Here is a 14,883-nt window from a genome sequence, read left to right as displayed (position 1 = left end):
ACGGTGCCTGTCCGGTTCTCTCCCGTGCACGAGAAACATGAAGAAGCTTGCCTACTTGTGTCTTGCTTTGCAGTGTAATTATATTGTCTTCAACGTTCCAGCTAGTGATGGCCAAATGAAGCTTTCCGAAGCACTGAAGCTTGTATTGAAAAACGGTTCATTACTCGAAGCTTTTCAACACAGTCCTCTCCGGTGACATCTGGTGGTGAAAATTTTGAAGAGCAGCTTGAATCTGCAAAATAAAACGGACTGCTCAATTATCACTGCTCACTCAAGAGTGGAGTTCTCTCTGATATTGGGCCACCGTTCCGTTGCTTTGAACATGTAATTGGTTTTGTTTTCTCGATTGGGGGGCTGAAAAAAATGTAATGCGTATTTGCGTAATACATTTTGATCAATAAACTTTCCCTATTTAAACATGCACTATGGTGTGGCCTTTCTTTGCTCATAACTCCTTGATGTTGGTAAATACAATAAGTGAGCAATATATATAATATACATATGAGAATGCACAGCACATTATGGAGTATGCCCCTGCTGTGAAGTCCTGCCTCCATCTACTTGTCGTTTAATCACTGGACAGCTGGACAGGTTCATACAAAATATTAGATGAGGCCAATTGTCCTATACATATTTTTGACCTAGGGGTGGGATTGATTGTGAACTGGAAAGGGAAAATGCTTAGGGAGCTGAGTACGGCTGCATCGTCACTGATTTGTAGAATCATTTTTGATTCGATACAGGATCCGATTCAATTTGATTGGAATCTGGAAAGTTTTGCCTCAGTCAGAAATATTACAATTCTGATCATTTAACAGTATATATCCATAATTTCGTATCTATTAAAAGAAAGCTGACACATGTGAGACTTAATTAGAGATGTAAACAGAGAGTTATGAAACCTGCAGCTGCAGAAGCCAGCGGGAAAAAAAAGAGGCAAACACAGCGCGGACCCGACGACGCACCAAAATCTGACTCTGACGCGTCGGGTCCGCGCTCTGTGTTCACGTTTGTATGCAGAATCCGTAAACCTGCTCCCAGTTACTGTTTTAGCTGTATGGTGTTTGACGACATGTTGTGAGGTTTAACCTGAGATGCTGGCGTTTCAGGCATAATAACGTTAATTTACAAATCGACACGGGATTTTAATGAATCAATATCACTTTATTCAATTTAGCATGGATTGTAATCAGAAAGGCGATAATCAAAACCCACCCCTAATCAAGAACTTGCAAAGTAAAAACATGCTCTATGTCAGGTAGCCCTTTTGTTATTTACATTTAAAAAGAGGATTAGTGTTCTCTTTCAAACATTCGTTTCGGTGTCTCACTATGGGGAACGCTCTCTCAGCGTTGTCCTCAGAAGCCTCTATGTCATTACTCCAGCCAGTATTGGCTGGCAGTCGTGACGCTTGCGTCAGGGAGGGGCCACCCTCCTCCCTATAAAAGGGTGTGACGCAGCGTCACCCGTCATTCAATTTCCTCTTCTCGCTTCTTAGAAACCTCATCTCTCCTGACTGTGAACGTGAGTGCTAGCTTAACTGTCCACACGAGCAAGCTACACCTTGGTCACCGGGCGCTAGCACGGCTCGCGTTTCGAGTCGCCTGCTCTTCACCACAGAGCCAGGTCGGAGAGTGTGTTAGCTGCCACCACGCATCTAGCACAATAGTTAGCTGACCAAGCTAACTGTCTTTGCTACACACGGTCACCAAGCCAAGTAGCACAAGCGCTAGCCACCACACTAGCCAGGTCATACTAGCTCACCATAGCTACCCGACCGAGAAAAAAAAAAAAAAAAAGATCAGGGTTAGCCGTCCAGCCATTCCAAGCTAGCTACACCAAGCTTCCTTAATATGGCAGACTGCAAACCGCTGCCCAGAATTTGCCCCTGCGGTTGCAAAATCTCAGGTTCAGATACACATGACGCGTGTGTGATGTGCCTCGGGCTGCAACACGCCCAAGCGGCTATTTCCACACCGGGTATATGCGAACACTGCGCTCGCTTCACCCTAAAAAGCCTTCGCCGAAGGCTAGCCCGCCAGGCTAGCCTGTCGAAGGAGGACCCAATGCTGTCTCCAATCGGCCCACCGATGGAGCACACTGAGTCCGCCACACCAGGCACCAGCTGGGGCGACGACATGGATATCGTCCTCCCGCTGGTGGATGATGCCGAGGTCAGCTGCGAAGCTATGCTTGATTCCCTCGAGGCTAATGACGAGCTACTCAGCGAATCCTCTGAGGGAGCGTCGGAACATCTCGTCTCGGACGAGGATGACGACGTTTTCTTTGCCCCCTCTGGTCGGAATTCTGCGACACAAGGGGCCGATTGTGATAACCCCGGCACACAGTCCCGCGGCATGGAGCTATTTGACGTTGCAAAACGGGCAGCTGAAAAGCTGGCAATCCCATGGCCCGCGGTGACAACGGAGACCTCCACCTCACGATACGAGGGTAAAAGGCTCCCCAAAGCAAAGCGCACTACTAAGCAGGTACTGCCGCTTTTCCCCGAATGCGTGGACGAGGTCACACGCTGCTGGACAAAGCCATTTTCGTCACCCAACCCCGTGCAGGGAGCGGCGGCGTTTGACTGCGCTGGAATGAAAGAGAAGGGCATCTACCAAATTCCCACAGTGGAGAATCTGGTGGCTTCTCATCTCCACCCAAACCAGAAACTTTCCATGTCATCTGGTCCGTCCCTGCCCTCCAAGGCCGAACGCCTGCAGTCCTCCCTGGCTGACAAGGCGTATAAATCGGTTGCCACCACCACGAGGGCATTGAACGCCTCATCGCTCCTGCTAGCCTACTCGGCGGAGCTCCAGGACCAGGCTGCTGCGAACCCGGATGCTAGCGAGTTGTGGGAAGAGCTGGGCGTAGTTACGGATCAGTGTCTCCACCTCACTAGAGCAGCAGTACAAGCGGCGGGCAGAGCCCTCAGCATCATCGTCCTACAGGAGAGGGCAAGATGGCTGAACTTGTCGGGGCTTTCGGACAGAGAAAAACGTGACATTCTGGACGAAAGCATCGACCCCGCTGGGCTTTTCGGGACCGCCGTTGCCACCATGCAAAGACGGTGCGAGGAGAAGAAGAAAGAGGGAGAGGCCCTGCAGCTGTGTCTCCCTAGGAAGACCCAGGCTGCGCCTCCACCCGGTCGCCGCACGTTCGCTCAGGTCACCAGCCGTCCAGCCGGCGTGCCGACGTTTAAAATCCCTCGCCGCCCAGCCCCGCAGGTCGCGGCCCAGGGTCCTCTAGGATCGCAGAACCCTAAGACCCACTGGCCCAAGAAACACGTCCCGCCTGCTGCCGCTCAGGGTGCCCCACCACCAGCCAAGCAGTCGGACCGCAAGAAGAAGCGGACTGCCTAACATCCCCCACGGGGAGATCGGAGCCGGACCAGCCCGGGCTCCAAGTTCACTCCAGGGCTCAGTTCCGGAGCCCGTTCGGAGAAGTGTGTTCTGCCTCCACCTTTCAGCGCTTGGGACTCGAGTTGGATCCCACAGAGCGGATTTCAAAAAAGAGACGACGAAACGCTGTTCAGCTGAATCAAGCATGTCTGTCTCACAAAACACACTGTTTATTAAAAACTCACCCGTTGCATCCAGGCATGTTGCCAAGGGCACGGGAAAAATGTGTGAAAAACACAGAAAGTATGTTGAAAAACATAATGCCCCCACGCACCCAGACACCACCGGGGTTGATTCCCTCAGTGGTGTCCGGCCCCATAATCGCTGGTCAAGCGCGGGCCGCCCGCGCATGCGCAGTCGGGTCTGGTCCGAAGGACCAGTTTCCGCCACAAGAGGGAGCCAGGGCTCCGTCTACTGTGGAGTGCCTGTCTCTGGGGCCGCTGTCAGCAAGAATAGAGAGATGGTGAGCTCTCGCTGCGCCAGAATGGGTTGTGAGGACATTAGAGCGAGGCTATCGTTTGCAATTCGCAACCACCCCTCCCAGATTTCACAAAGTGATTTTCTCTCTTGCAAAAGGCGAATCAGCCAGGATCCTGCAAGAAGAAATAACTACCTTGCTGTCAAAGGGAGCAATACGAGAAATACCCCAGGAGCAGAGCCAATGCGGCTTTTACTCAAGGTATTTTCTCGTGCCCAAGAAGGGAGGGGGACTACGTCCGATACTGGACCTACGGGCTCTGAATCAGCATCTGAGGTCATACAAATTCAGGATGTTGACGACCACCACTCTGCTGCATGTAGTGCGCCCAGGCGATTGGTTTACATCAATAGACCTGAAGGACGCATATTTTCACATCCCTATTTACCCGCCTCACAGAAAATTCCTGCGCTTTGCGTTTCAGGGCAGAATGTACGAGTACCAGGTCCTGCCGTTTGGTCTCTCACTGAGCCCTCGGGTATTTGTGAAATGCACAGAGGCGGCCATAGCCCCACTGAAGAGGCGGGGCATCCGCATAGCAACATACATAGACGATTGGCTGCTGCTATCAGAGTCAGAAATAATGGGAAGAGAGCACACCAGGTTGACAGTGGATCATCTGATGGCTCTGGGTTTCACCATAAACTACCAAAAGAGTGTCCTGCAGCCAGCTCAGGCCATCTCTTTCATAGGAATAGCTCTAAACTCCGCCTCGTACAGAGCGTGTCTCTCTGTGGACAGAGTAAAAAAAATGCTATCACATGCCGGCATTTTTCAGTTGGGAAGATATCTCCCATTCAGAAAATGCCTGCAGATGCTGGGATTAATGGCGTCTTCACTGGCAGTCATTCCACTAGGCAGACTGCATATGAGGGAATTTCAGCGATGGGTTGCATCACTGAGACTGAGTCGAAAGCGCCATACCCACCGCTATATCAGAGTGACAGCAGACTGCGCTGCAGCACTCCACTGTTGGAGAAATCCCACATTTCTCACTCAGGGGGTGTCACTGGGAGCTGTCACAGCCAGAAAGGTGGTGACCACGGACGCGAGTCTCACGGGTTGGGGTGCCACTCACGAGGGCAGAGCAGTGAGCGGCAGCTGGGACTCACAACAGAGGGGTGCTCATATAAATTGGCTAGAATTGCTAGCAGCTTTTCTAGCACTGAGACACTTCCTTCCCCTGTTGAGAAACCACCATGTTCTGATCAGAACAGACAACACCACTGTTGTGGCATACATCAACAGACAGGGCGGGTTACGTTCCCGTCCTTTGCACATGCTGGCTCGCAGACTGATCATGTGGAGCAGCATCAATCTGTTGTCACTGAGAGCCACTCACATTCCAGGAGCCCTGAACTTGGGAGCAGACTTAATGTCCAGGGGAAACCCGCAGTACGGGGACTGGACCCTACACCCACATGTGGTGACCCAAATCTGGACCCGCTTTGGCCAGCCACAGGTCGATCTGTTTGCCTCGAGGGAGAACGCTCAGTGTCCACTGTATTTCTCCCTGAGGGACCAGGAGGCTCCGCTAGGGGTAGACGCATTAGCTCACAACTGGCCACATGCTCTGCTTTATGCGTTCCCTCCACTGGCCTTAATTTCTCCCACTCTAACCAGAGTGAGACAGAGAGGGCTAACAATGATATTGATCGCCCCAAGGTGGATGAGGTCCCATTGGTTAGCGGAGATCATGCCCCTCTTGTGGAGCGAACCTTGGCCTCTCCCTCTCCGACGAGACCTAGTCTCCCAAGCCAGGGGGGAGATTTTTCACCCTCACCCCGAGCGCCTCGCCCTGTGGGCTTGGCCCGTGAGAGGTTGAATCTGAGTACAGCAGGACTCCCCCAGGGTGTTATAGCCACTATTCAGAGTGCTAGAGCCCCCTCCACAAGATCATTGTATGAGAACAAGTGGAGGGTATTTGAGGAATGGTGTGGAAAGTCTCACACTCTCTCCTTTCAGTGCTCTGTGACAACAATTCTCTCCTTTCTCCAAGAACTGTTAGATAAAGGAAAGGCCTTTTCCACAATTAAAGTATATCTAGCAGCCATTTCAGCCTGCCATGTGGGCTTCGTGGATGGCCCGGTGAGCCATCACCCGCTAGTCTGCCGTTTCATGAAAGGGGCACGGCGGCTCCACCCAGTGTCTAAACCCCTCGTTCCCACGTGGGATTTATCCCTGGTGCTGGGGGCAGTTTCACAGCCACCATTTGAACCACTAAACCAGGTGGAAATAAAAATCCTGTCTTTGAAGACTGCATTGCTCCTGGCTCTCGCATCTGCGAAGCGTGTCAGTGATATTCATGCGCTGTCAATACACAAAGAGTGCACCCGATTCACGCGGGATAACTCTAGAGTCACACTCAGGCCAAATCCGGCCTTTGTGCCCAAAAATCCTTATCTTCAATGCACCCCATTGGAGCTGGAAGCTTTTTGCCCTCCTCCTTTCTCCTCCCCTGAACAGGAGCGCCTACATGCTCTCTGTCCAGTTAGGGCTTTATGTACCTATATAGAGAGGACGAAGGCTTTCAGGAGGTCGGATCAGCTGTTTGTTTCCTGGGCTAAACAACATCTTGGCAAGCCCGTTAGCAAACAACGCATTTCCCACTGGATTGTCGAGGCGATCCAATTGGCTTATTCCAGCACGGGTCTGCCCCCCCCGGAGGGACTTCGTGCCCATTCTGCCAGAGGGATGGCAACCTCTTGGGCCCTTTTTAGGGGTGTCTCTATAGAAGAGATATGTGCAGCTGCGAGCTGGGCTTCACCTTTGACCTTTGCAAGGTTTTACAGGTTGGATGTCACTGCACCGTCTCTAGCCCACGCTGTGTTAAGTGTGGGTCCCCACGAGACCTCCTAAATTGGCAGTCAGTCGTTCAGATGGGCTTATCTGGCAATACGGGAGTCTGCATATCCCCATAGTGAGACACCGAAACGAATGTTTGAAAGAGAACTTGAGGTTACTCTATTCCGTAACCCCTGTTCTCTGATAACATGAGTGAGGTGTCTCACCAGATCACCCTCCTTGCACGAAGCGAGGAAGAGGTGAGCTTATCTTGAATGACGGGTGACGCTGCGTCACACCCTTTTATAGGGAGGAGGGTGGCCCCTCCCTGACGCAAGCGTCACGACTGCCAGCCAATACTGGCTGGAGTAATGATATAGAGGCTTCTGAGGACAACGCTGAGAGAGCGTTCCCCATAGTGAGACACCTCACTCATGTTATCAGAGAACAGGGGTTACGGAATAGAGTAACCTCAAGTTACTGTGCGCTGGCTGAGTCTGTTTCTTTTCTTAGAAATAGTTTCTCCTGCCCTGGAGAAAATCCACTTGCATGGAACAGAAGAGGCTGTGGAGTGCAGGAACTACACTGCAAGCTGGTAGATATGCAGGTATTCCTGGGTCCTGGAGACTATCACCTAAAAACAATAAACAAAATGATTTTCTAAACTGTAGCAATTTAATGTACGTATAGTGTCAAATACATTGTTGTAGTCTTCATTAGCTTTAATTCACATGGAAGTGTTCCTAAAGTCATATGCTGTAATGATATTTCCATTATGAAAACATGATTTTGGACATTTCAAGTTTTTCACTTCGGCAGATAAAATGAATTGAGCAAAATCAACTCAAAATATTCCCACACGCCAGAATGTCCTCTCTTCCTCGCTGGCTCCATATCTGTCAGTGGAATGATCACCTCTTCGCTCTCTGTCACCATCAACACACTCCACGAATCCCGTGGATGATTCACTTCCTTATATCCGTTTGAATCAGGTACCGAAGCAGTTACGTGCGTAATGAAGCTTCGGACGTCACTGGTCACGTGACTTTTGCCAAACGAAGCAAGCCTCGACACAGTGCTTCTGAACCAGTGTGTTGTTTTTTTCGACACACGCTCCGGAGCGTCAGCTTCAAGCGGGCCATCACTAGTTCCAGCGGATAGATTCAAGCTACAAACCTATCATTAATTGGTCCTTCGAGAGCCGGAGCCCTGGAGTCGACATTCACCGAGGGGAGAAGAGGCACGCTGAAAGACTGACGTCAGCCAGGAAGTTCCTGTGGATTCGCTGTCTGTCTTTTCTCCTCGATGAATGGCGATCGGCGGGATTCGAGGCTATACTACACGCTAAGCAACACCAAGTAAGTTTAAGTCTTTGCCGCTGTGTGCAGCAAAGCACGCGGTCACTGTGTGAGGTTGCGTTGAAAGTCTTTATCACTGTGTGCGATAAAGCACGTGCGTCCGGTGAGTGTCCGGTTTTGAAATCGCCCTGGGTGTGTGTCCCGAGCGTCCCTTATTGGGTTTTGTCGCGCGACTGGGTGAGCGTCCCACAACTGGGTCAGGGTCCCGAGCGGTCCGGTGTGAGTCCGGAGTAGGCCTATTTTGTGTTATTGTCATCTTCGTCCTCGTCTCGTTGTTGTTGTTGTTGTGTGAGTGTGTGCGGAGCAGAACACGTGGTCTGTGACACCGACTGTTGTTGTTATCATGGGTTTCTAAGCAACCAAGAGTGAGTTGGAGGGAGACAGACGTTTGTGCTGGACTTTGCTCCTGGCAGCTGACACAAAATGTTAACTCTTTAGCTTGCCCTGATCGACAACAGCCTGTGTGCCAGACCATAGACGTAATTGAGGTGGATAGTTGTTAAAAGTAATCTACATTAATGAGGAGAAGTGATATAGGTAAATATTTAAACTAATGAAGTGCATAGAGGCACTTGACCTGTGAGGAAGACTGTCGTGTTATTATGAGCCATTGTTGAAATATACAGCACGCCTGTGAAAACAACTAATATGCTGCAACTACTGTGTGATGTTGCATTGCAGTTTTCTTTTCCTGAGCTGATGAGCAGGCTACACATTATCAGATCGAGAGCTGTCTGAGAACTACTCAAAGAGAGGAAAACAGAGCTATGACTCGTGTGTGTGTGTGTGTGTGTGTGTGTGTGTGTGTGTGTGTGTGTGTGTGTGTGTGTAGCATCAGCATCATGTTTTTGTTTATTTGTTTTGTTGGGTTGAAAATAATTAAATAAACGTGTGATCATGCCTATGGATCACCATGGCACATATCTCCAGCCATATGGTTTATTTATGCAGATGAAAAAGTGAGTGTGAATGTGTCTGACATCACAGTGTTTTTGTGCACTGTGCAAAAGTAATTGCCTTTGATTGTGAGTGAGAGCGGTGATTTTGCGGATCACAAGCTATTATAAAGAAAAAAAAAGAGTGAAAAAGAGACAAATTACATTGTAGACGAAGAAAAATAATCACAGGAAAAAGGTTTTTGTGTTGATCAGCCGAAAAACAACTACAATGTCATTTTCTGCTTTTAAGAAAGGATTGTTCACAAAAACACAGAGAGAGAGAGAGAGAGAGAGATGTGTGTTGATTAAGCAGTGATGATGATAATGAACATGTCTTAGTTTGTCACTTTCAGGTGAAAAGCAGACCTGTATCAATTTTCCACATGCAGCGGTCGGACGAAAATTTAAACAATAGTTTAATAATTGGAAACGTTCAAGCCAAGTTTCTGGCTGACTTATTTATAGCACGATCTGTCTCAAAACTCTCACTCTTACCTGAAGAAAAACCTGATCAGCAGCGGCAGTATCGGAGCAGAGGCTGCAGAAGCAACCTAACAAAGCACAAGAGAAGAAGAAAAGCAAACCCATCTTCCTATCTGATTGGATGAATTCCACGGAGGGGCGAGCAAGATGGCGGCATGAAGAGGAGTTTTTGTTTGAACTCTTAGAACGAGACATTTATTTGACGTCTTTCTGGCTTTCGGGACCTTTTGGAGATCAGCGCGCTAAGCTTGCTGGATCTGAGGCCAGGTTCGGCGGCGGCAGCATGTCAACATGTTCAGAAAGGACTGAGTGACTCGGCAAGCCACATGCGGCTAGCATGCTGGCTAGCGACCATAGCTACATGAAAGAAATGGACCCTGAATGATGCGCTCAACGTGCCAGCTGTGGTCGGAAAAGCTCCATCATAAACACGCCCTGTGCAGAGGTCCAAGCCGAAGAAGGTCGGCCCCAGCGTGAGCGAGCTGATCGTGAAAGCCATGGCCGCTTTCAAGGAGCGCAACGGCGTGTCCGCGGCCGGTCTCAAGCAGGCTCTGGCTGCCGCAGGCTACGATGTGGACAAGAACAAAGCCCGTGTCAAGACCGCCTTCAAGAGCCTGGTGGCGAAGGGCACTCTGGTGCAGACCAAGGGCACCGGGGCCTCCGGATCTTTCAAGATGAACAAGGCTACTGAGACCAAAGCCAAGAAACCGGCAGGACCTGCTAGAAGTCGCCCAAGAAGGCAGCAGCAGCAGAACTTCAGCAACCGCATCAGAGGACAATAGAATGAGAGTGGTGAGAACACAAATTTTGTTATTAAATGTGGGAAATCAAAATTTGGGTTAGCAAACCTGGGGAAAAGAAAACTGACTGCTTAAGTTGGAAAATTGTGAAGGAGTCTGAAACATATACAAACATATACAGAATCACACATAACAGGCATTAACCCTACTAACACAAACACAAGAGAGCTTATGAAGATTAGACAACATCTTCAGCATGTGAGTCTGTTTATCATCTTGTCCAAGTCACTTAGTGTGATGCAAAGACCAGTGGACTCATAGCACATTGGTTAAGAAATGATCAAATAATAGTAGAGAAATGTGTAGGAAAGGCAGAGAACATGCTCTGCTGGATATGCAGCTCCACAGACATGCATTAAACCTGCCTAAAAACACAAACACACATGCAATGAAAATTAGCTTGTTATCTTTCATCAGTGTTAAAATAGTGTCAATTTAGCAGACATCCATCCATCCATCCATCTTCATCCGCTTTGTCCGGGGCCGGGTCGCGGGGGCAGCAGCCTAAGCAAAGAGGCCCAGACCTCCCTCTCCCCAGCCACCTCCTCCAGCTTGTCCGGGGGAATACCAAGGCGTTCCCAGGCCAGCCAAGAGATATAATCTCTCCAGCGTGTCCTGGGTCTGCCCCGGGGCCTCCTCCCGGTGGGACATGCCTGGAACACCTCACCCAGGAGGCGCCCGGGGGGCATCCTTGTCAGATGCCCGAACCACCTCAGCTGGCTCCTTTCGATGTGGAGCAGCAGCTGCTCTACTCTGAGCCCCTCCCGGATGGCCGAACTTCTCACCCTATCTCTAAGGGAGAGGCCAGCCACCCTTCGGAGGAAGCTCATTTCCGCCGCTTGTATCCGCGATCTCGTTCTTTCGGTCACTACCCACAGCTCGTGGCCATAGGTGAGGGTAGGGACGTAGATCGACCGGTAAATTGAGAGCTTCGCTTTTACACTCAGCTCCCTCTTCACCACGACGGACCGGTGCAGCGTCCGCATTACTGCAGCTGCAGCCCCAATCCGTCTGTCGATCTCCGGCTCCCTTCTCCCATCACTCGCGAACAAGACCCCGAGATACTTGAACTCCTCCACTTGTGGCAGGAACTCATCCCCGACCCGGAGTGGGCACTCCACCCTTTTCCGGCTGAGAACCATGGCCTCAGATTTGGAGGTGCTGATCCTCATTCCCGCTGCTTCACACTCGGCTGCGAACCGTTCCAGTGTGAGCTGGAGGCCTTCACCCGATGAAGCCAACAGAACCACATCATCTGCAAAAATCAGAGATGAGATTCTGAGGCCACCAAAGCGAAAGCCCTCCGCCACTTGGCTACGCCTAGAAATCCTGTCCATAAAAATTATGAACAGAACCGGAGACAAAGGGCAGCCCTGGCGAAGCCCATCACCCACCGGGAACGAGTCCGACTTATTGCCGGCAATGCGAACCAAGCTCTTGCAACGGTTGTATAGGGATCGAATGGCCCGTAGCAATGGGCCAGACACCCCATATTCCCGCAACACCTCCCACAGGACACCCCGAGGGACACGGTCGAATGCCTTCTCCAAGTCCACAAAACACATGTAGACTGGTTGGGCAAACTCCCATGCACCCTCAAGTATCCTGGAGAGGATAAAGAGCTGGTCCAGTGTTCCGCGACCAGGACGAAAACCGCATTGTTCCTCCTGTATCCGAGGTTCGACTAACGGACGAACTCTCCTTTCCAGCACCCTGGCATAGACTTTCCCAGGGAGGCTGAGGAGTGTGATCCCCCTGTAGTTGGAACACACCCTCCGGTCCCCTTTCTTAAAGATGGGGACCACCACCCCGGTCTACCAGTCCACAGGTACTGCCCCTGATCTCCACGCAACATTGCAGAGGCGTGTCAACCAGGACAGCCCTACAACGTCCAGAGCCTTCAGGAACTCGGGGCGGACCTCATCAACACCAGGGGCTCTGCCACCAAGGAGTTGTTTAACTGCCTCAGTGACCTCGCCCCCGGAAATTGGCGGGCCATTCCCCTCATCCCCAGACTCTGCTTCCTCCTCGGAAGACGTATCAGTGGGATTAAGGAGGTCCTCGAAGTATTCCTTCCACCGCCTGACAATTTTCTCAGTCGACGTCAGCAGCGCTCCGCCAGCACTATACACAGAATTTAGCAGACACTTGTTATCAAATACTGAATTTATCCAAGAAAAAAAAATTGACTCTCTAGGTTGCAGGACAACAATTTAAACTTTTGTGGAAAAAGGAAAAAAGATCCTGGTTTGACCAACCAGAGATCAGACAATAAATTTAGTTGTTGATATAGTAAATTGGGAGAAGCTTCCTGCTTGATTGAGCAGCATAAGTAATTTACTGTATGAGAGAAATTGTCTTTTGTGATACTATTTTGAACATGCATTTCTGTTGTCCTGTCAACTTAGTGGGTTAATAGCCGATATGCAAATTATTTGATTGGTTTTTAGATTAATGAAAGGTGACTGAATTCTTGCACAGGTGACTGAATTCTAGCACGAGTGAATGGGATGTGTTGGAGTTTGTTAGAGTGGAGACTCTAAAACACTGAGTTTCCTGTTTTGATGTGCGAGTGAATCCTGTATTTAGATACACAACTCTGAATACGTCAGAACAAACGTCTTTTGTGAAGTGCATGACAGCATGTCACATGTTTTATGATGAAGGGAAAAGGAAAATTGAATAAAATAGATCTGTGGCCTAAACGAGTGAAGAGCACAGACCTGGTGATTAAACTCATAGTTATGTGGTGTGGTGTGTTGTGCAGCTGATGGTTGGTTTGGAGTGAATCTAGCTGATGATTCTTCTCCTGTTGTGAAGTTGATGAGGAGCTTGTGTCATGACTTAACAAGGCCTTTTTATTTTGATACTTTCACAGTGCACTGAGAGTTTGGTTTGATAATCTTTGTTATTTTTCATTTTTATCTTTTGAACAGGCACTGATTTTGTTTGTCTATTTCTTTTCTTTAAGCAGATCTGCACGTCAGAAATTAAAAGTGCTATTTTCTCCACATTAAAATGGGTTCTGGAGAAAGCTACTTATTTGGGACAATTATTAAATGAGTGTCCCAGCCTAAAAAAGGATTCAGCTATGTAATCCGACCTAAAGTTCCTCTTTTTCTTTTTGAGATGACGTCATTTTGCTGGAAGTGGAAACTAAATGCGACGACAGGTTCCACTATCAGCAAAGAAAGAAAGAATGAATGCATGAATGAATGGAAATAAAAAAGAAAGCTGACTGACTGGTAAAAGAAGCTGTGAGAAATTGTATACATCTGCGCAGTGCTAACATTTGCATTTTCTTTTCTACAGCATTACAGTTCTTCATGTGGTTTGATCACATGATTTATACCAGGACAACTGGTTGATGTTTTTCCTATTACAGGATTTTTGGGTTTATGTGTGAGGAAAACTGTGTTTACCGGTTATGAGTGGTGATGCTGTTACATTGTGTTTTTGGGAAAATGTGACGGTTACTTTGATGATATGAATAACATATTTTCCACAGCAATGGATGGTTGATTTTATGGTGTTTTTATGGCACCTCTGGAACCCGTTGACCTGTGTCTGACCTCCGTCTGACCACAGTCAATGTGTATTGCTAATGTTTGTTTCTTTGGGAATGCTGTGGAGGATTCAGCTGAAACGGACAAGTGACATGAGTAAAACAAATGAGAGATTACGGTATTTATGGAATAGTTTATTATGGGCTCATTTGCTGGCCACTTTTGGACCCATAATAATATATGAGTGGAGTGACTTTGCTTAAGAGAAGTCACTGATTACATTAATGTTAACTGAGCACATGGGATGATCCATGTTTGAGGCGAATTATGGTAATGATAGTGATTTAATGATTTGAGAAAACCTGCACATGACACTTGTCTTGCCCGTGCTGAATGCTTATTACTCTTTTGATATAATTGTTTATAAGTGTGAAGGTTGATTTTATTTCCAGATCTTGTGTATGCAGGCTCCTGGTGGAGCCAGTTTTTAAGACGGGGATCCAGGTTTGGTGAGTTGACGCATGGTTGTCCATGCGTCAAGAGGTGGGGTCCAGAATTAATATTAAACAATGTTTACTATTATTGTTGCAGTGATTTGTGTGATTAGCTGTTTATTTACAAGTATTAAATCTATGCAAGTGGTGCATCCATGTTCAGATGAGGCTTTGATGGCCTATAAGTGAAGCTCACTGAACTAAAGAATGTGGTTTGATGATTGTTGACATGCTCTCCAAATAGAAGTCTTTCTGAAATACAGGTGCAGCAGTGAGAAGCAGAAACATTCCAGGCATAGCCCAGGCAGTGGTTGAGGTCAAAGGTCAAGCTGGTTGGGGCCCATCATGAAATCAGCTGAACTAGGAGGAAGGCAGAGAAGCTGAGTGTTTTGAGACAGATCAAGCAGGCCCAAAATCAGGACTATGCATGACGAGAAGGAGTGCCTGAGAGGATCGTCCACAAGATGGGAGCTGAGGCCCGGAGAGAGACTTCAGGAGGATCAGAAATCATCTTTAGCACAGCAGACATGACACAGAGAGCTGTGCTACTGAGCTCCAGGAGATTTTAAATAAAATGAAAGATTCAATATTGACGCTGAGGAAGACAACTAAGGTGTACGACGTGCTCTGCCTTAAACCTT

At 48.7% G+C, this 14,883-nt stretch overlaps 1 protein-coding gene across 1 annotated transcript; it reads left to right on the top strand.

Annotated features, from left to right (window-relative positions):
- Positions 1-9,889: 9,889 nt before the first annotated feature.
- On the top strand, positions 9,890-10,313 carry LOC146698408 (histone H1.3-like). The gene has a single exon (XM_085472665.1). It carries the CDS (start codon positions 9,940-9,942, stop codon positions 10,222-10,224), a length of 285 nt encoding a protein of 94 aa, XP_085328791.1. The 5' UTR covers positions 9,890-9,939; the 3' UTR covers positions 10,225-10,313.
- The last annotated feature ends 4,570 nt before the right edge of the window (positions 10,314-14,883 follow it).

The sequence above is a fragment of the Copadichromis virginalis genome, linkage group LG11 (genome assembly GCF_057382275.1).
Source record: "Copadichromis virginalis isolate Kocher_CV1m ecotype Utaka linkage group LG11, C_Virginalis_male_GT1.1, whole genome shotgun sequence".
NCBI classification, from domain to species: Eukaryota; Metazoa; Chordata; class Actinopteri; order Cichliformes; family Cichlidae; genus Copadichromis; species Copadichromis virginalis.
This window is presented reverse-complemented; position numbering and strand designations above follow the sequence as displayed.